The sequence below is a fragment of the Ranitomeya variabilis genome, chromosome 1 (genome assembly GCF_051348905.1).
Source record: "Ranitomeya variabilis isolate aRanVar5 chromosome 1, aRanVar5.hap1, whole genome shotgun sequence".
NCBI classification, from domain to species: domain Eukaryota; kingdom Metazoa; phylum Chordata; class Amphibia; order Anura; family Dendrobatidae; genus Ranitomeya; species Ranitomeya variabilis.
In genome coordinates, this window is record NC_135232.1 from 1,045,755,271 (window position 1) to 1,045,778,151 (window position 22,881).

At 39.3% G+C, this 22,881-nt stretch overlaps 1 protein-coding gene across 5 annotated transcripts in view; it reads left to right on the top strand.

Annotated features, from left to right (window-relative positions):
• Positions 1-10,155, top strand: part of NMU (neuromedin U) — a 139,534-nt gene extending 129,379 nt beyond the window's left edge. For all 5 annotated transcript variants that reach the window (XM_077279735.1, XM_077279738.1, XM_077279736.1 and 2 more), the window contains 3 exons: positions 3,482-3,535; positions 5,213-5,251; positions 9,979-10,155. In XM_077279735.1, the coding sequence (XP_077135850.1) occupies positions 3,482-3,535; positions 5,213-5,248 (90 nt within the window). In that variant the 3' untranslated portion in view covers positions 5,249-5,251; positions 9,979-10,155. The remainder of the gene's footprint in view (positions 1-3,481; positions 3,536-5,212; positions 5,252-9,978) is intronic.
• Positions 10,156-22,881: the final 12,726 nt, after the last annotated feature.

Genomic DNA, 22,881 nt, shown 5'->3' on the forward strand with positions numbered 1-22,881 from the left:
ATATGCTGGTGCGGTTGGCCCTGGGTTCCTCCTAATGCAGGACAATGCCATGTGGCTGGAGTGTGTCAGCAGTTCCTGCAAGATGAAGGCATTAAAGATATGGACTGGCTCGCCCGTTCCCCAGACCTGAATCCAATTGAACACATCTGGGGCATCATGTCTCGCACCATCCACCAATGTCACGTTGCAACACAGACTGTCCAGGAGTTGGCGGATGCTTTAATCCAGGTCTGGGAGGAGATCCCTCAGCAGACCATCCGCTGCCTCATCAGGAGCATGCCCAGGCATTGTAGGGAGGTCATACAGGCACGTGGAGGCCACACACTCCTGAGCATCATTTCCTTGTCTTGAGGCATTTCCACTGAAGTTGGATCAGCCTGTAACTTCATTTTCCACTTTGATTTTGAGCATCATTCCAACTCCAGACCTCCATGGGATATTAGTTGTGATTTACGTGAGATCTAGGATGTGGGATTTTAGTGTTCCCTTTATTTTTTTGAGCAGTGTACAAACACTGATAACTTACGGCACTGGGACAAGAGGGAAAGGCGAAGGCAATAACACATTTTACTATACCCCCTACACAGGAATTTCTAAAAACTGACACCAAATGGAAACTAGATGGACAGGACCCTGTACAAATTAAAAGGAGCACAGGATGCTAATTCTGCTTGTCTGTTGTAAATGGGACAGATAGATGGAAAGGATGAACAACCATGTGAACAGACCTGAAAGGAAAGTTTGTATGTGAGTTGTGTAAACTGTTGAGTGCACTAAATCAGCAAAGAAACCCCTTAACAGCTTTCTTATATGATATATGATAATTCCCATTCATTTCTAATTAGCACCTGGACAATATATTTTCCACAAATATTTATGGTAATCCTAATTGACCTAAAACGGGAAAACTTTATTCTGATTTCTTGTCAGAAATTGAGAAAAACATGCAGATGTGTCTTTTTATATATGTATGTAAACTTCTAGTTTCAACTTTACTTACAATTGTTCATTTTACCTTTCTACCCAGTAAATTATTCTTTTCTCTGCTCTATGTAGAAACAGGAAGTCTCTTTTCCTTGCAAAAATCAATCCCCTCTTCAATTTCTGACCCAGCTGTTCCCTCCTCCCCCTGCCAGGGACTTTTGCAGTGACTCATGAGTCATACAGGAAGAATAATTTTAAGTATACATGATGACTGCAATATATTAAGAGGATAAAAACTTTTTTTTTACAATCGTTTTCTCAGGCTCCCCATATAAGCCTCCAGAGGGAAAAAAAAACAGTTAAACAGACTTTAGATGTACAGTGAGCATGAATTTTCATGAAATCACATCCACTTTCCTTGTCTAGTTAAATGCAGCAAATTTTCTGCACACAAAAAAACAAACAAAAAAAACAACAGTATTTAGGCTATGTGGGAACATCGTCATTTTGCTGCCATGATTTCATTTATTTGCTAACTTTCTTTCCTATCAAATTGTAGTCAAGTTATGAAAAAAGTGAATGGCAATAGGTTGTACTGCAATGTAGCCATGGCGTATAAACTCGAATATCTTATCTTCAATACTAATGACTGTGATGTGTATAAGCAGAACTAAAAGACCTTTTACTTCACAAAACGTTCTTTGCATATTGTATAGTATGTACATAACACTGAACATATCCATCTCTTTAATGTCTGCCAAAAAGGATCCTTTGGAGATGGTTTAGTGAATCCTGCACTGAGCAGGGGGTCGGACACGATGACCCTGGAGGTCCCTTCCAACCCTAACACTCTATGATTCTATGGTTCTGTGATCTGTCAGGATTGATTTCCCCCCGTTTCTTTTGCTTGAAGTGACATGGTTTGTGACTGAGCCAGGATTGTGATTGTTAAAGGGGTTATCAGGGACTTTAACATTGCTGGCCTATTTTTAGGACAGGTCATCAATGTCTGCAATGTCTGATCGATGATGGTGCGGTGTTGGCGGTGGCCAGAACTGCTCAGTTATGGAGCTGCACAGCACAGCTTTATCAGCTGTATAGTGGCTGCACATCTGCCCCTATTCAAATCAAGAGGGGCTGGATGTCCAATACCCTGCCACCACCACTATTCCATGTAGTGCAGCTCCATAACAGAGCAGTCCCTGCCGCCACCGACACCAGGAACAGTCGATTGACAGGGGGTGCTGGGTGTGACACCCCCACCAATCAGACACTGAGCACCTATCCTGAGGAGAGGCCATCAATGTTAAAATCACAGACAACCCCTTTAAACTTAGAGACATCATGCATCCATGGCTCGTTCACATATTCAGGTAAGGGGGTATTCTCAAGTTGTCTTTTGAGCCGTTCAGAGCTTTGATGCTCATTACAGTTTCTTTACATCCAGGTTTCTGGCAGGGTGGGCTTTCCTTCTTGAGTGACAGCTCTGGAAATAGAAGTGTAGTATTAGTAGAACTATAAAGTAGAGCACACGTTCTGCTATAACACATTTTGCTATTTGTGATTTTATACTGTTATCACTAGATTTGCATATACAGATAACAGGACATTTTAACAAGCACACAGGTCAGAGCAGTATCAGCTGTATCTCTTCAAGGAATGAGAGGGAGAGGATGGAGGTGAGCAGCTAGCTGCTGTATATCAATGGACTGGAGAGAGTTGACTGGTATGTTAAGAGTTAACCCCTCTCCTGGATTGCAACTACTGCTCACTCCCGCCAGGCACCATGGATACATTATAAGCCGATTTTCACATAACTTTTTAGTCCGTTTTTAAGAACTGATCTCTGTTGGATCTTTTTTTTTTTACTTTTTAACATTAAAGTCTATGGAAAACGGCTCTGTTAATTAGACATTAATTAACGGATCTGTTTTCCATAAACTTCAATGTCAAAAGGATCTAGCAGAGATCAGTTTTTTTAAAAACAGACTAAAAAGTTGTTTCCTTTTTGCTAACCGATTGCTGCTGGATCCAATTTAATGGATCATTACTGGACTTATGAACATAGCCATAAAGATAAAATCTCTCATTGCAGGAGAATGACAGCAGATAGAAAAAGCAAGTCAGTTGCAAACTTGCTTATTTTCATGCTGCCTAATTAAAGCAATTTTAAGAACTCGAGAACACCCCTTTAAACCTGCATCTGTGTCTGTATATTCCAACAACAGAAATAAGACTGAATATAAGTATTATCTTTTAAATATTTGATATCGTGTCCATTATAGTTGCTTTTATCTCGTAGCCATATCATGGGTTTATGTTGCACATTTGCATTGAGTTTCCAGGCATCTAAATGATGCTTTTGCATCTTCTCAGGTTCTATAGTATTGGCAATATAAATAACACATGACTGTTTTTCCTGCCCTCTGAATTTGTGAATTGCACAGTATACTCAGGGTTCTGACAGCTCATATGCACAGAAATAAATCAAATACAACCTGCTAAAATATGTGTACTTAATTTATTGTCTTTTTTTTTTTTTTCATTTTAATTCCAGGAAGAGGTGCAGGGACCAGGAGGCGTTTTAAGCAGAGGGTACTTTTTGTTTCGGGTATGTTATTTATACTATTTTTAAAATGCAAACAAAATCTGACAAATATTTGTGGACTATGACATTAAAAAGGGTTCTATTAATATGAATCTGTCACTAAGTTCAACTGAGAGCAACATTATGTAGAGACAGAGACCCTGATTCCAGCATTGCATCACTTACTGGGCTCCTTGATGCAGTTTTGATAGCATCCCCGTTTTTCCTACTGAAGATGTAGCAGTTCTCTTAATGAGGAGCTGTGTATAACCATCGCTCCCCACCGCTAATTGACAGCGTTCTATGAACACTGTGCATAGGCAGAAAGTAGCCAAACAGTGGTGAAGGTGGAGTTTTACACAGCTCATGAAAATGGAGGACTACAAGGTATCAGGTTTCAAGTCCCCTAGTGATAATCTGCTGCTGATAAAACAATGATTTATCAAAAATACAGCAAGCAGCAAAGTAATTGACACATCGCTGATATCCGGGTCTCAGGCTCCACAATATGCTACTTTCACATTAGATGGCAAAATCCTGGTGACAGATTCCCTTTAAGATCACACTACCAAATCTCAGAATAAATAAGAGGTTTTTCACAACTTTGTCCTGCACGGGGGTCCTCTTCCATTGATTGGAGCCGTATTGAAATTTCATTCACAGTGGGTGGATGGATGGCCGGCAGTATGTGGACAGGCTATTGATCAGACCCACACTGATCATAGTATTATTCTTATGTTAGTGATATGCTTTATCATTTTATAGGGTGGGAATTTGAAGGGGTGTTCCCATCTCCAAGATCATACCCTTGTATGTGATAGGTATAATAATAATTCCTCATATTTGAAATGTAGCATAGTTCTTCTGATAAACTATGCCGCTTACCTCATGTGCAGGGCATTGCAGTAGCTTAGGTATCCATGGTTACGACCACTCATATAGTTACAGTTACCTGTTAGCGCTCACAACCATGGATACCTAAGCTACTGCAATGCCCTGCGCATGGAGTAAGCAACATAGCTTATCAGAAGAACTGTACTACCTTTCTAATTGGAGGTATTTGCTCATATTATTAATATAACACCTACTACATAATGGGATAGGATATTGGAGATGAGAATACCCCTTTAATTACATAAAGGATAAAGCTTTATGGCCCGAATACATCAAGGCTGGCGTGAACAAGGGGGCTTGTTTGAGTCAGAGGCGTCTGTGTCATTTAGAGGCTCATGAATCCGACACGTGTGAAAAGTTACAAGTGTCTTGCCACAGATCTTACTCCAGTCAGGGAGACGTGAGACACCCTAGCTCCAGAATGGTATTGGGGTCCGAGTGTAGTAACTTATCACAGAGCATGTAATCCTGATATAATACATCCTAAGCCTTATGTTTGCCATAAGGTAGCTGTCGGCTCCCCCAATAACATGCAGGCTTCGTATGGGGAAGCATGAAGGTCTACTGCAATGGAAAAGCTGGGTGCCCCTAACACCCTAGTATAACCCTGTAAGAAGCAAGACACCTGTTCCTGACCACATACAATAAGCTCATCTTTCCTACGCCGCATGATGGCCGGTGGCGTGAGGTTCTAAAAATATAATTGCTCATTAAGAAAAGCTAGATCATGGGTATATTACCTGCCTAATTATCCAGTTTTCTTTTTAATCTGTAGAACTCATGATCTAATTTGTTTTTCTTTTCCAGCCACGTAATGGAAGGAGATCAGCAGGTTTCCGCTAAGAGGTATTTAGATCTAAATATAAGAATAATATTTCTTGACTGACTGCATTTATAGCATTTCACAAAGCAAAATCATCAGCTTCAAAAATAAAAAATACTGTACCTGGTTATTACATAAGTTCTGTAAAGAATACCTTAAAGGGAATCTGTCAAAGTAAACTAAACGGATATGTCAAGGAGTTAGTGTCTATAAAGATCATATCGCAGTATATAATTCATTGTTGTAAGTAATTTAAAAAGTCATCATGTCCCATTTGCAAATGAGGAGGCTTTAGTGCACCCTTGGACTGGCCATGAGGTTGGTGCACCCATGGCGTGGCACGGGTTGGTGAGGTTGGTGCACCCTTGGCATGATCATGAGGATGGTGCACCCTAGGCGTGGCCGTGAGGTTGGTGCATCCTTGGAGTGGCCACGAGGTTGGTGCACCCTTGGCGTGAACACGAGGTTGGTGCCCCCTTGGTGTGGCCACGAGGTTGGTGTACCCATGGCATGGGTTGGTGAGGTTGGTGCACCCTTGGCATGATCATGAGGATGGTGCACCCTTGACGTGGCCACGAGGTTGGTGCACCCTTAGCGAGGCCGCGAGGTTGGTGCACCCTTGGCATGGCCACAAGGTTGGTGCACCCTTGTCAGGGCCACAAGTTGGTGCACCTTTGTCAGGGCCACAAGTTGGTGCACCTTTGTCAGGGCCACAAGTTGGTGCACCTTTGTCAGGGCCACAAGTTGGTGCACCCTTGATGTGGCCACATCATTGGTGCACCCTTGATGTGGCCATGAGTTTGGTGCACCCTTTCCGTGGCCACGAGGTTGGTGCACCCTTGGTATGGCTATGAGGTTGGTTCACCCTTGATGTTGCCACGAGGTTGGTGCACCCTTACCATGGCCACGAGGTTGGTGCACCCTTGGCATGGCCACTAGGGTGGTGCATCCTTGACATGGCCACAATATTGGTACATCCTTTAATTGGCCATGAGGTTGGTGCACCCTTGGCATGGGGACAAGGTTGAGGCACCCTTTGATTGGCCCTGAGGTTGGTGCACCCTTGGCATGGCCATGAGGTTGGTGCACCATTTGATTGGCCATGAGGTTGGTGCACCCTTACACTCTTGTCAATTTGCAGACTGAGCAGTTTCCTGACTCTGATTGATAGACAGAATGAGCGCTGCCCGAACCTCAACTGAGGGCGCTGTGCATGCACACTGACCATGAGGAAATCAGCTGTGTGGACACAGTACTGGGTTGCTCCCCCTTTGTTCATTGGCTCCTGAAATTAGCCGCCGCTCACTAAACTAATACACCCAGAAGTATACTGAGAGGCTTCAGAACAGATACATACTCCTGCTGCGTTCAGTTTTTTTTCATGCCGATTCAGCATGAGGAAAAAATTGTAGCATGTTGCGATTTGCAGCGCAAAGCAGATCGCACTCAAGTCTATGGGTAAGTGGAAATCATCGGACTGCACTCGGATGACATCTGAGTGCAGTCTGATTTCTGCAAACTAACATAATACAGAAGATGGAGACATTTTGTCCACTATCTTCTAATCGGATCACACTAAGCTGACACTCTGATAAAACTCTGGTCCGAGTTTGATCAATTACCAGAATTGAACCGAATCTCTCACATGAGAGAATCAACACTTATGTGAGCAAACCCTAAATAATATATTAGAGAATTGCACAAATAGAAATAACCTTATATTAGGTAACATCAGGATTGGTTCCATTAGTAGTAATATCAAAAGACAAGTTTGCATGGGGAAGCCAAATTTTGCCCTTGCGAATAGAACTTGCACACTTTGCTTCTGTTGCTTCCTCCATTGACAAGCACTTTGATTGAAGTAATTTCTGGGGTAATTAAATGATTTTCATTGATGACCTACACTTAGGATAGGCTAATAATGTGTAATTAGTGAGCATCGTACCCTCAGGACTATCAGCAACGATCAGAAGAGAGGGACCATGTACCATTGAATATTTATCAAGTGGAACTGCCGTGTTAAAGGGGTTATAGCACCGCGGAGAGTCCTACCGCCCATTTGATCTTCTGATTGGTGCTTACATCAACTATTAATGGAAATATGTCCAAATCTACAGGAACTTCTTTAATGTGATTTAAGAGATTTTGGAAAGTTGTCCAAGGGGAAGAAATGGTAGAAGTACTAGTAAAAACGTCGCAAATTTATTGTAATTGTAGCAACTAGCTAACTGAGCTCCTCTGAATGCATTGCAGCTAATAAGGGGAACCTGTCACCAGAAAAAGCACTTCTGGCAGGTTAACGCTGTTAACTTGCAGATTAACCCCATATCTGCAGGTTAATAGTGTTTTCTCTGGTGATAGGCTCCCTTTAAATTGCATCCTAAAAATTAAAGAAATATTCTAGAAGATCTACATTAGTCTCATTAATGCACGTAAATCATTTTCACAATTCTAAACATCTATCTGTGCTGAGGCTACTAGGGTGTCTTATTTTACGTATGTTCCAGAATCTGGTCTATAGCTAGAAGACTTAAGACCTCTATACACATCAGAGGAACGTGCCAATAGATGACAGGCCAAACATCTTACAGTTTGGTGGGATCAGCCAAGAATCTGGTGTGCATGGGGGTCTCCTGACAGATTAGGGGTCAGACGATTAACATTTCAACACTTGCTTCTTCTATTTTCATACACACCCTGGTAGTGGCCAAGCGTTCTCGTGTGTGGGGGAGGGAGAGAGATGGCTGTCACTCAGCCAACCGCTATACTATGTGCATGACCAGTTTCATTATGTCTAAATATTGGGTATTAACAGAAACAGCAAGTCAAAAACTTGCACATATTCACTTTAAATGGGCTTTATTGCTAAAATATTGGTATTTCTCCATACAATCAGCAGTGCTTAAATGCCTTACATAAAATGCTTCAGTAGATATTGATCCTGTACCTTCGCTGTCTTATTCTTGTTTGTCGTGTCTGTTACTGCGTTAAAAATTAATTGATGAAAAATAGCAAAATTGATGGGTCTTGACTTTGCAGCCTGTCTACATTTACAGGATGTAGGGTATCATTACATTTAATGCATTGGGCAATTTAAGCTTCTTATTTAGATTAGTGTATAACAGGACAGGAATCCAGACTCTCTGTCTATACCGTGCCAGATAGTGCTATTCTGTTTGACCATTTATTGACAGCAGGCTCCCTTTGTCTGGTACCCTAAAATTATGTTTCAACTCTATAATCTCCTTTTAATGAATCAGTCAGTTCACCATTTAAATTTACCAAGAAGAAGGAGAAGCGTTATTTCCCATTATTACTATTTATGTGGCACAATCAATTCTTAAAGCATATATTTGGGTTATATATTTTTAACAAAGGTGTAATGCAACGAAGCACACCGTTCAACCAATATAAATGCAGTATAGAATGGATTCTTTAGGAAAGACATTGGTGTCCATACAAGATACAATATAGAAATACCAGGAAAGAGTTTAAAGTGGTGGTCCGATACCTATAAAGCCCTTTCTTAACCCCTAACTACTTTTGTAACCAGCTTTATTATTAAATTCCCTACAGTTCTCCTTACACTGCTGTTTCCTATATGTGTTTTGTTTCTTTACTTTCTCTGACGTTATGTTTGACCGGAACGTCTCAGGAAGCTGGGGCTGCACTCACTTCTCTGCATAGTATATCACCTCTTCTGAAAAAGGAAGTCATCAGGGAGTGGCGCTGTGGTCACCTAGCACACCACCGTTCCCTGATGACATCCTGGTCCAGTAGAGGGGATCAAGAATTGACCACATCCTCAGTCAATACAGTCAAAGCTTCTAACACCACAGTATCTTTCCCTTAAAATGAAATGTCATCAGGGGATGGTGATAGAGGCAGTGTGAGTGGGCGACGGAGGAAGTTACTTTTGCCTTTAACCTTTTTGGTGACTTTTTAGAGCAAACAATTGCATGTTCTGTAAAACGTTGCAAATGTTATGCAGAAATTTTTGCCATTTAAAAATTCACATGGGGGAGGATGGGGATAGAGAATATTAATGCAGAAATTTAGCAACTTTTTAAAATGAATCTAAAACATCTGGAAAATAAACATTGATGTAAAAATCTGAAAATTAACTAAACAATAAAAGGCAACTATTAAAACTAGCAAATCTTTAGTCGAACATCAAACAATTATTAGTAGTTATTATTAGCAGTTATTAGGGGGCAGCACGGTGGCTCAGTCTTTAGCAATGCAGCCTTGCAGCTCTGGGGTCCTGGGTTCTAATCCCACCTTGGACAATATCTGCAAGGAGTTTGTATGTTCTCCCCGTGTTTGCGTGGGTTTCCTCTGGGTACTTCGGTTTCCTCCCACATTCCAAAGACATACTGATAGGGAATTTAGATTGTGAGCCCCATCGGGGACAGTGATGATAAAGTGTGCAAACTGTAAAGCGCTGCGGAATATGTTAGCGCTTTATAAAAAAAGAGATTATTATTATTGTTATAAATAGTTATTCAAGCAAAAAAATGGCAAAAATCCGATGAGGAATTAGGCCCATATTTTTCAAGTCAGCTGGAAAAAAAAACAGTAAAAAAAAACAACTTCTTGTTAGGATGACAAAAGAAAAGTATCTAGTGCAATTTTAGTTTTTAGCTTGTACACCATTTTAGCAAGTACAATATTGCAGTAGTCAGCATTTTATTACTATTCTACAATAATGCACATATGTGTATTTGACCTTATCGTTTCTTTCTTACAGGTAGCTGATGGAGGGCTGACTAGAAAGACATGGACACCCCATATTGTAAACTTGTAACAATCTATCACAATAGAATGTAAAGGATATTATCATAAATTATTTTTGGCTACAACTGCCAAATTTTCCTTTATTTCTTACTTATATTAAAAGCATAATAAAACATTGTTTTTCAGTGTTCTACTGTGTATTGCTATGGTGTATAATGAGAATGACTAATGACGGGTGCAGCTGAATAACTCTGCACGCAGAATGCAAGTAGCTGGACGCGTCTATAATGTCTTGTAAATAAATGCAATTCTCCGATCACTGTTTTAAAACATTTTGTATCTGTTAGACTGAATGTTTCATTTATATACACAGCTGTTATATTACATGTGTCACCATCAACCAGATGAATGCCACTCATGTACTTTATTTTTGCCTTATTGTAGTGAAAAGTTACACTAAATAAAGTTACCTTTTATTTTAAAAAATTCAGAAAAAGTGTATCCTCAATCCATGAATTTATAACTATAGGGTATGTTTACGCATTACAGTGTTTTAATGTGGATTCAAAAATACAAGAATAAATAGTTTCACACAAGTAAAATAAAACAGTTTATGTAAAAATGCACTTCCTTCTATATTATTTTTTATCACATGTGTGTATATGTACATGTAATGTAGTGCGAGTCTATTATTATAGTTACCTACTGCTGCTTTCTCCAGGATCCAGCGACGTTCTGCTTCTCTTCTCAGTGACATCACCGCAATTCCAGCTATCCTGCTCACCCTATACTCGATGCCTGAGCCGGAAGTCTATTGTACAATGGAGCCTTGTTCTGAGTCTCGTTCTGATGCTCCATAGACTCACATTGTAAACCATTTCCATGTCACACAGAGTGTCGTGTGACCCAGGGAATCTCTGCAAAGTGGTGTCATCACTGAGAAGAGAAGCTGAACAGCACCTGACACTGCAGAGAGCAGCAGTAGGTGAGCATATTAATACACTCACCCTACATTACATGCATATACACACATTTAATATAAAAAAAATTAAATGGAATGCATCATCAGAAAATGACCTATAAATATCATTTTTGTGTTACATATATTTTTAACATTTTTTGTTACAATGATTTTTTTATATCACCAATAGTGATAAGCAAGTGTGCTCAGATAACAGTTGTCCGAGCATGTTTGGGTGTTATCTGAGTGTTTCGTGATAATGCTCGAATAATATGTCCCCATGGCTGCATGATTCACGGCTGTTAGACAGCTGCAACACATGCAGGGATTGCCTGCTTGTTAGGTAAGCATTGTGACTATCTAACAGCTGCAAAACATGCAGCCACGGGGACTCAAACATTCAAGCACGTCCGAGATAGTCAGATAACATCCGAGCATGCTCGCTCATCACTAATTACAAGCTGTATTAAAAAATATGACTATTTCAATTTTTAAATGGCCCTGAGGCTATTTTAGACCCACTCTTAAAGGGAACCTGTCACCCCCTCAGGTGTTTGTAACTAAAAGAGCCACTTTGTGCAGCACTAATGCTGCATACTGACAAGGTGGCATTTTAGTTACAAACGCCTGCACACGCTGAAATAAACACTTATAAAATGTGCCCCCTCATACCCTGAAATCGTCCCGGGGCGGGTCTTTCCTTCCTAATTAGACGCAGCACAGCCGTCACTCCGGGCCTGTGCGTGCCGGGCGCCGCCTCCTCTTGCTGCATTATCGCCCCCGGCGCCTGCGCTGTAAGTTTTTTCCGGGTATGCGCAGTTGCGCTGCCCTTTGTGCTTACAGCGCAGGCGCCGGGACGATAATGCAGCAAGAGGAGGCGGCGCCCGGCACGCACAGGCCCGGAGTGACGCCTGTGCTGCGTCTAATTAGGAAGGAAAGACCTGCCCCGGGACGATTTCAGGGTATGAGGGGGCACATTTTATAAGTGTTTATTTCAGCGTGTGCAGGCGTTTGTAACTAAAATGCCACCTTGACAGAATGCAGCATTAGTGCTGCACAAGTTGGCTCTTTTAGTTACAAATGCCTGAGGGGGGTGACAGGTTCTCTTTAAGATTCTTTAGCAGTTTCTTTATCATCACAGACAGGATTACAATGCTTAGTAACACCTCTATACACAGTTACTAACACATGATCTACCATTCATAACAAGTGATGTCACAACTGAACTCCTCCTACTTCCTTGAGCAGAGAAGAGCAGGAAGTATGAGTCTAGAATAGAACAGGAAGTATGAGTCTAGAATAGAACAGGAAGTACGAGTCTAGAATAGAACAGGAAGTATGAGTCTAGAATAGAACAGGAAGTAAGAGTCTAGAATAGAACAGGAAGTATGAGTCTGGAATAGAACAGGAAGTATGAGTCTAGAATAGAAAATAAAGTATGAGTCTAGAATAGAACAGGAAGTATGAGTCTAGAATAGAACAGGAAGTAAGAGTCTAGAATAGAACAGGAAGTATGAATCTAGAATAGAACAGGAAGTATGAGTCTAAAATAGAACAGGAAGTACAAGTCTGAAATACAATATGAAGTGTGAGTCTAGAATAGAACAGGAAGTATGAGTCTAGAATAGAACAGGAAGTATGAGTCTGGAATAGAACAGGAAGTGTGACTCTAGAATAGAACATGAAGTAAGAGTCTGGAATAGAACAGGAAGTGTGACTCTAGATTAGAACAGGAAGTATGAGTCTAGAATAGAACAGGAAGTATGAATCTAGAATAGAACAGGAAGTATGAGTCTAGAATAGAACAGGAAGTACGAGTCTGAAATAGAATATGAAGTGCGAGTCTAGAATAGAACAGGAAATATGAATCTAAAATAGAACATGAAGAGTCTGGAATAGAACAGGAAATGTGACTCTAGAATAGAACAGGAAGTATGAGTCTAGAATAGAACAGGAAGTATGAATCTAGAATAGAACAGGAAGTATGAGTCTAGAATAGAACAGGAAGTACGAGTCTGAAATAGAATATGAAGTGTGAGTCTAGAATAGAACAGGAAGTATGAGTCTAGAATAGAACAGGAAGTAAGAGTCTGGAATAGAACAGGAAGTGTGACTCTAGAATAGAACATGAAGTAAGAGTCTGGAATAGAACAGGAAGTGTGACTCTAGAATAGAACAGGAAGTAGGAGTCTAGAATAGAACAGGAAGTATGAATCTAGAATAGAACAGGAAGTATGAGTCTAAAATAGAACAGGAAGTACAAGTCTGAAATACAATATGAAGTGTGAGTCTAGAATAGAACAGGAAGTATGAGTCTAGAATAGAACAGGAAGTATGAGTCTGGAATAGAACAGGAAGTGTGACTCTAGAATAGAACATGAAGTAAGAGTCTGGAATAGAACAGGAAGTGTGACTCTAGAATAGAACAGGAAGTATGAGTCTAGAATAGAACAGGAAGTATGAATCTAGAATAGAACAGGAAGTATGAGTCTAGAATAGAACAGGAAGTATGAGTCTAGAATAGAACAGGAAGTATGAGTCTAGAATAGAACAGGAAGCACGAGTCTGAAATAGAATATGAAGTGTGAGTCTAGAATAGAACAGGAAGTATGAATCTAGAATAGAACATGAAGTAAGAGTCTAGAATAGAACAGGAAGTATGAGTCTGGAATAGAACAGGAAGTATGAGTCTAGAATAGAAAATAAAGTATGAGTCTAGAATAGAACAGGAAGTATGAGTCTAGAATAGAACAGGAAGTAAGAGTCTAGAATAGAACAGGAAGTATGAATCTAGAATAGAACAGGAAGTATGAGTCTAAAATAGAACAGGAAGTACAAGTCTGAAATACAATATGAAGTGTGAGTCTAGAATAGAACAGGAAGTATGAGTCTAGAATAGAACAGGAAGTATGAGTCTGGAATAGAACAGGAAGTGTGACTCTAGAATAGAACAGGAAGTATGAGTCTAGAATAGAACAGGAAGTATGAATCTAGAATAGAACAGGAAGTACGAGTCTGAAATAGAATATGAAGTGTGAGTCTAGAATAGAACAGGAAGTATAAATCTAGAATAGAACAGGAAGTATGAGTCTAGAATAGAACAGGAAGTATGAGTCTGAAATAGAATATGAAGTGTGAGTCTAGAATAGAACAGGAAGTATGAGTCTATAATAGAACAGGAAGTATGAGTCTGGAATAGAACAGGAAGTGTGACTCTAGAATAGAACAGGAAGTATGAGTCTGAAATAGAATATGAAGTGTGAGTCTAGAATAGAACAGGAAGTATGAGTTTAGAATAGAACAGGAAGTATGAGTGTGGAATAGAACAGGAAGTGTGACTCTGGAATAGAACAGGAAGTATGAGTCTAGAATAGAACAGGAAGTACGAGTCTGAAATAGAATATGAAGTGTGAGTCTAGAATAGAACAGGAAGTATGAATCTAGAATAGAACAGGAAGTATGAGTCTAGAATAGAACAGGAAGTATGAGTCTAGAATAGAACAGGAAGTATGAGTCTAGAATAGAACAGGAAGCATGAGTGTGGAATAGAACAGGAAGTATGAGTCTAGAATAGAACAGAACAGGAAGTATGAGTCTGGAATAGAACAGGAAGTATGAGTCTAGAATAGAACAGGAAGCATGAGTGTGGAATAGAACAGGAAGCATGAGTCTAGAATAGAACAGGAAGTATGAGTCTGGAATAGAACATGAAGCATGAGTGTGGAATAGAACAGGAAGTATGATTCTAGAATAGAACAGGAAGTATGAGTCTAGAATAGAACAGGAAGTTTGAGTCTAGAATAGAACAGGAAGTATGAGTCTACAATAGAACAGGAAGTATGAGTCTGGAATAGAACATGAAGCATGAGTGTGGAATAGAACAGGAAGTATGAGTCTAGAATAGAACAGGAAGTATGAGTCTACATTAGAACATGAAGTATGAGTCTAGAATAGAACATGAAGCATGAGTGTGGAATAGAACAGGAAGTTTGATTCTAGAATAGAACAGGAAGTATGAGTCTAGAATAGAACAGGAAGTTTGAGTCTAGAATATAACAGGAAGTATGAGTCTACAATAGAACAGGAAGTATGAGTCTAGAATAGAACAGGAAGTTTGAGTCTAGAATAGAACAGGAAGTATGAGTCTACAATAGAACAGGAAGTATGAGTGTGGAATAGAACAGGAAGTATGAGTCTAGAATAGAACAGGAAGTATGAGTCTGGAACAGAACAGGAGGTATGAGTCTACAATAGAACATGAAGTATGAGTCTAGAATAGAACAGGAAGCATGAGTGTGGAATAGAACAGGAAGTATGAGTCTAGAATAGAACAGGAAGTATGAGTCTGGAATAGAACAGGAAGTATGAGTCTAGAATAGAACAGGAAGTATGAGTCTAGAATAGAACAGGAAGTATGAGTCTGGAATAGAACAGGAAGCATGAGTGTGGAATAGAACAGGAAGTATGAGTCTAGAATAGAACAGGAAGTATGAGTCTAGAATAGAACAGGAAGCATGAGTGTGAATAGAACAGGAAGTATGAGTCTGGAATAGAACAGGAAGTATGACTCTGGAATAGAACAGGAAGTATGAGTCTGGAATAGAACAGGAAGCATGAGTGTGGAATAGAACAGGAAGTATGAGTCTAGAATAGAACAGGAAGTATGAGTCTGGAATAGAACAGGAAGCATGAGTGTGGAATAGAACAGGAAGTATGAGTCTAGAATAGAACAGGAAGTATGAGTCTAGAATAGAACAGGAAGCATGAGTGTGAATAGAACAGGAAGTATGAGTCTGGAATAGAACAGGAAGTATGACTCTGGAATAGAACAGGAAGTATGAGTCTGGAATAGAACAGGAAGCATGAGTGTGGAATAGAACAGGAAGTATGAGTCTAGAATAGAACAGGAAGTATGAGTCTGGAATAGAACAGGAAGCATGAGTGTGGAATAGAACAGGAAGTATGAGTCTAGAATAGAACAGGAAGTATGAGTCTACAATAGAACAGGAAGTATGAGTCTGGAATAGAACATGAAGCATGAGTGTGGAATAGAACAGGAAGTATGAGTCTAGAATAGAACAGGAAGTATGAGTCTACATTAGAACATGAAGTATGAGTCTAGAATAGAACAGGAAGCATGAGTGTGGAATAGAACAGGAAGTATGAGTCTAGAATAGAACATGAAGCATGAGTGTGGAATAGAACAGGAAGTTTGATTCTAGAATAGAACAGGAAGTATGAGTCTAGAATAGAACAGGAAGTTTGAGTCTAGAATATAACAGGAAGTATGAGTCTACAATAGAACAGGAATTATGAGTCTAGAATAGAACAGGAAGTTTGAGTCTAGAATAGAACAGGAAGTATGAGTCTACAATAGAACAGGAAGTATGAGTGTGGAATAGAACAGGAAGTATGAGTCTAGAATAGAACAGGAAGTATGAGTCTGGAACAGAACAGGAGGTATGAGTCTACAATAGAACATGAAGTATGAGTCTAGAATAGAACAGGAAGCATGAGTGTGGAATAGAACAGGAAGTATGAGTCTAGAATAGAACAGGAAGTATGAGTCTGGAATAGAACAGGAAGTATGAGTCTAGAATAGAACAGGAAGTATGAGTCTAGAATAGAACAGGAAGTATGAGTCTAGAATAGAACAGTAAGCATGAGTCTGGAATAGAACAGGAAGCATGAGTGTGGAATAGAACAGGAAGTATGAGTCTAGAATAGAACAGGAAGTATGAGTCTAGAATAGAACAGGAAGCATGAGTGTGAATAGAACAGGAAGTATGAGTCTGGAATAGAACAGGAAGTATGACTCTGGAATAGAACAGGAAGTATGAGTCTGGAATAGAACAGGAAGCATGAGTGTGGAATAGAACAGGAAGTATGAGTCTAGAATAGAACAGGAAGTATGAGTCTGGAATAGAACAGGAAGCATGAGTGTGGAATAGAACAGGAAGTATGAGTCTAGAATAGAAAAGGAAGTATGAGTCTAGAATAGAACAGGAAGTATGAGTCTAGAATAGAACAGGAAGCATGAGTGTGGAATAGAACAGGAAGCATGAGTCTAGAATAGAACAGGAAGTATGAGTTTGGAATAGAACATGAAGCATGAGTGTGGAATAGAACAGGAAGTATGATTCTAGAATAGAACAGGAAGTATGAGTCTAGAATAGAACAGGAAGTTTGAGTCAAGAATATAACAGGAAGTATGAGTCTACAATAGAACAGGAAGTATGAGTCTAGAATAGAACAGGAAGTTTGAGTCTAGAACAGGAAATATGAGTCTACAATAGAACAGGAAGTATGAGTCTGGAATAGAACATGAAGCATGAGTGTGGAATAGAACAGGAAGTATGAGTCTAGAATAGAACAGGAAGTATGAGTCTGGAACAGAACAGGAAGTATGAGTCTACAATAGAACATGAAGTATGAGTCTAGAATAGAACAGGAAGCATGAGTGTGGAATAGAACAGGAAGTATGAGTCTAGAATAGAACAGGAAGTATGAGTCTGGAATAGAACATGAAGCATGAGTGTGGAATAGAACAGGAAGTATGAGTCTAGAATAGAACAGTAAGCATGAGTCTGGAATAGAACAGGAAGCATGAGTGTGGAATAGAACAGGAAGTATGAGCCTAGAATAGAACAGGAAGTATGAGTCTGGAATAGAACAGGAAGCATGAGTGTGGAATAGAACAGGAAGTATGAGTCTAGAATAGAACAGGAAGTATGAGTCTGGAACAGAACAGGAAGTATGAGTCTACAATAGAACATGAAGTATGAGTCTAGAATAGAACAGGAAGCATGAGTGTGGAATAGAACAGGAAGTATGAGTCTAGAATAGAACAGGAAGTATGAGTCTAGAATAGAACAGGAAGTAAGAGTCTGGAATAGAACAGGAAGTGTGACTCTAGAATAGAACATGAAGTAAGAGTCTGGAATAGAACAGGAAGTGTGACTCTAGAATAGAACAGGAAGTAGGAGTCTAGAATAGAACAGGAAGTATGAATCTAGAATAGAACAGGAAGTATGAGTCTAAAATAGAACAGGAAGTACAAGTCTGAAATACAATATGAAGTGTGAGTCTAGAATAGAACAGGAAGTATGAGTCTAGAATAGAACAGGAAGTATGAGTCTGGAATAGAACAGGAAGTGTGACTCTAGAATAGAACATGAAGTAAGAGTCTGGAATAGAACAGGAAGTGTGACTCTAGAATAGAACAGGAAGTATGAGTCTAGAATAGAACAGGAAGTATGAATCTAGAATAGAACAGGAAGTATGAGTCTAGAATAGAACAGGAAGTATGAGTCTAGAATAGAACAGGAAGTATGAGTCTAGAATAGAACAGGAAGCACGAGTCTGAAATAGAATATGAAGTGTGAGTCTAGAATAGAACAGGAAGTATGAATCTAGAATAGAACATGAAGTAAGAGTCTAGAATAGAACAGGAAGTATGAGTCTGGAATAGAACAGGAAGTATGAGTCTAGAATAGAAAATAAAGTATGAGTCTAGAATAGAACAGGAAGTATGAGTCTAGAATAGAACAGGAAGTAAGAGTCTAGAATAGAACAGGAAGTATGAATCTAGAATAGAACAGGAAGTATGAGTCTAAAATAGAACAGGAAGTACAAGTCTGAAATACAATATGAAGTGTGAGTCTAGAATAGAACAGGAAGTATGAGTCTAGAATAGAACAGGAAGTATGAGTCTGGAATAGAACAGGAAGTGTGACTCTAGAATAGAACAGGAAGTATGAGTCTAGAATAGAACAGGAAGTATGAATCTAGAATAGAACAGGAAGTACGAGTCTGAAATAGAATATGAAGTGTGAGTCTAGAATAGAACAGGAAGTATAAATCTAGAATAGAACAGGAAGTATGAGTCTAGAATAGAACAGGAAGTATGAGTCTGAAATAGAATATGAAGTGTGAGTCTAGAATAGAACAGGAAGTATGAGTCTATAATAGAACAGGAAGTATGAGTCTGGAATAGAACAGGAAGTGTGACTCTAGAATAGAACAGGAAGTATGAGTCTGAAATAGAATATGAAGTGTGAGTCTAGAATAGAACAGGAAGTATGAGTTTAGAATAGAACAGGAAGTATGAGTGTGGAATAGAACAGGAAGTGTGACTCTGGAATAGAACAGGAAGTATGAGTCTAGAATAGAACAGGAAGTACGAGTCTGAAATAGAATATGAAGTGTGAGTCTAGAATAGAACAGGAAGTATGAATCTAGAATAGAACAGGAAGTATGAGTCTAGAATAGAACAGGAAGTATGAGTCTAGAATAGAACAGGAAGTTTGAGTCTAGAATAGAACAGGAAGCATGAGTGTGGAATAGAACAGGAAGTATGAGTCTAGAATAGAACAGAACAGGAAGTATGAGTCTGGAATAGAACAGGAAGTATGAGTCTAGAATAGAACAGGAAGCATGAGTGTGGAATAGAACAGGAAGCATGAGTCTAGAATAGAACAGGAAGTATGAGTCTGGAATAGAACATGAAGCATGAGTGTGGAATAGAACAGGAAGTATGATTCTAGAATAGAACAGGAAGTATGAGTCTAGAATAGAACAGGAAGTTTGAGTCTAGAATAGAACAGGAAGTATGAGTCTACAATAGAACAGGAAGTATGAGTCTGGAATAGAACATGAAGCATGAGTGTGGAATAGAACAGGAAGTATGAGTCTAGAATAGAACAGGAAGTATGAGTCTACATTAGAACATGAAGTATGAGTCTAGAATAGAACATGAAGCATGAGTGTGGAATAGAACAGGAAGTTTGATTCTAGAATAGAACAGGAAGTATGAGTCTAGAATAGAACAGGAAGTTTGAGTCTAGAATATAACAGGAAGTATGAGTCTACAATAGAACAGGAAGTATGAGTCTAGAATAGAACAGGAAGTTTGAGTCTAGAATAGAACAGGAAGTATGAGTCTACAATAGAACAGGAAGTATGAGTGTGGAATAGAACAGGAAGTATGAGTCTAGAATAGAACAGGAAGTATGAGTCTGGAACAGAACAGGAGGTATGAGTCTACAATAGAACATGAAGTATGAGTCTAGAATAGAACAGGAAGCATGAGTGTGGAATAGAACAGGAAGTATGAGTCTAGAATAGAACAGGAAGTATGAGTCTGGAATAGAACAGGAAGTATGAGTCTAGAATAGAACAGGAAGTATGAGTCTAGAATAGAACAGGAAGTATGAGTCTAGAATAGAACAGTAAGCATGAGTCTGGAATAGAACAGGAAGCATGAGTGTGGAATAGAACAGGAAGTATGAGTCTAGAATAGAACAGGAAGTATGAGTCTAGAATAGAACAGGAAGCATGAGTGTGAATAGAACAGGAAGTATGAGTCTGGAATAGAACAGGAAGTATGACTCTGGAATAGAACAGGAAGTATGAGTCTGGAATAGAACAGGAAGCATGAGTGTGGAATAGAACAGGAAGTATGAGTCTAGAATAGAACAGGAAGTATGAGTCTGGAATAGAACAGGAAGCATGAGTGTGGAATAGAACAGGAAGTATGAGTCTAGAATAGAACAGGAAGTATGAGTCTAGAATAGAACAGGAAGCATGAGTGTGAATAGAACAGGAAGTATGAGTCTGGAATAGAACAGGAAGTATGACTCTGGAATAGAACAGGAAGTATGAGTCTGGAATAGAACAGGAAGCATGAGTGTGGAATAGAACAGGAAGTATGAGTCTAGAATAGAACAGGAAGTATGAGTCTGGAATAGAACAGGAAGCATGAGTGTGGAATAGAACAGGAAGTATGAGTCTAGAATAGAACAGGAAGTATGAGTCTACAATAGAACAGGAAGTATGAGTCTGGAATAGAACATGAAGCATGAGTGTGGAATAGAACAGGAAGTATGAGTCTAGAATAGAACAGGAAGTATGAGTCTACATTAGAACATGAAGTATGAGTCTAGAATAGAACAGGAAGCATGAGTGTGGAATAGAACAGGAAGTATGAGTCTAGAATAGAACATGAAGCATGAGTGTGGAATAGAACAGGAAGTTTGATTCTAGAATAGAACAGGAAGTATGAGTCTAGAATAGAACAGGAAGTTTGAGTCTAGAATATAACAGGAAGTATGAGTCTACAATAGAACAGGAATTATGAGTCTAGAATAGAACAGGAAGTTTAAGTCTAGAATAGAACAGGAAGTATGAGTCTACAATAGAACAGGAAGTATGAGTGTGGAATAGAACAGGAAGTATGAGTCTAGAATAGAACAGGAAGTATGAGTCTGGAACAGAACAGGAGGTATGAGTCTACAATAGAACATGAAGTATGAGTCTAGAATAGAACAGGAAGCATGAGTGTGGAATAGAACAGGAAGTATGAGTCTAGAATAGAACAGGAAGTATGAGTCTGGAATAGAACAGGAAGTATGAGTCTAGAATAGAACAGGAAGTATGAGTCTAGAATAGAACAGGAAGTATGAGTCTGGAATAGAACAGGAAGCATGAGTGTGGAATAGAACAGGAAGTATGAGTCTAGAATAGAACAGGAAGTATGAGTCTAGAATAGAACAGGAAGCATGAGTGTGAATAGAACAGGAAGTATGAGTCTGGAATAGAACAGGAAGTATGACTCTGGAATAGAACAGGAAGTATGAGTCTGGAATAGAACAGGAAGCATGAGTGTGGAATAGAACAGGAAGTATGAGTCTAGAATAGAACAGGAAGTATGAGTCTGGAATAGAACAGGAAGCATGAGTGTGGAATAGAACAGGAAGTATGAGTCTAGAATAGAAAAGGAAGTATGAGTCTAGAATAGAACAGGAAGTATGAGTCTAGAATAGAACAGGAAGCATGAGTGTGGAATAGAACAGGAAGCATGAGTCTAGAATAGAACAGGAAGTATGAGTTTGGAATAGAACATGAAGCATGAGTGTGGAATAGAACAGGAAGTATGATTCTAGAATAGAACAGGAAGTATGAGTCTAGAATAGAACAGGAAGTTTGAGTCAAGAATATAACAGGAAGTATGAGTCTACAATAGAACAGGAAGTATGAGTCTAGAATAGAACAGGAAGTTTGAGTCTAGAATAGAACAGGAAATATGAGTCTACAATAGAACAGGAAGTATGAGTCTGGAATAGAACATGAAGCATGAGTGTGGAATAGAACAGGAAGTATGAGTCTAGAATAGAACAGGAAGTATGAGTCTGGAACAGAACAGGAAGTATGAGTCTACAATAGAACATGAAGTATGAGTCTAGAATAGAACAGGAAGCATGAGTGTGGAATAGAACAGGAAGTATGAGTCTAGAATAGAACAGGAAGTACGAGTCTGAAATAGAATATGAAGTGTGAGTCTAGAATAGAACAGGAAGTATGAATCTAGAATAGAACAGGAAGTATGAGTCTAGAATAGAACAGGAAGTATGAGTCTAGAATAGAACAGGAAGTATGAGTCTAGAATAGAACAGGAAGCATGAGTGTGGAATAGAACAGGAAGTATGAGTCTAGAATAGAACAGAACAGGAAGTATGAGTCTGGAATAGAACAGGAAGTATGAGTCTAGAATAGAACAGGAAGCATGAGTGTGGAATAGAACAGGAAGCATGAGTCTAGAATAGAACAGGAAGTATGAGTCTGGAATAGAACATGAAGCATGAGTGTGGAATAGAACAGGAAGTATGATTCTAGAATAGAACAGGAAGTATGAGTCTGGAATAGAACATGAAGCATGAGTGTGGAATAGAACAGGAAGTATGAGTCTAGAATAGAACAGGAAGTATGAGTCTACATTAGAACATGAAGTATGAGTCTAGAATAGAACAGGAAGCATGAGTGTGGAATAGAACAGGAAGTATGAGTCTAGAATAGAACATGAAGCATGAGTGTGGAATAGAACAGGAAGTTTGATTCTAGAATAGAACAGGAAGTATGAGTCTAGAATAGAACAGGAAGTTTGAGTCTAGAATATAA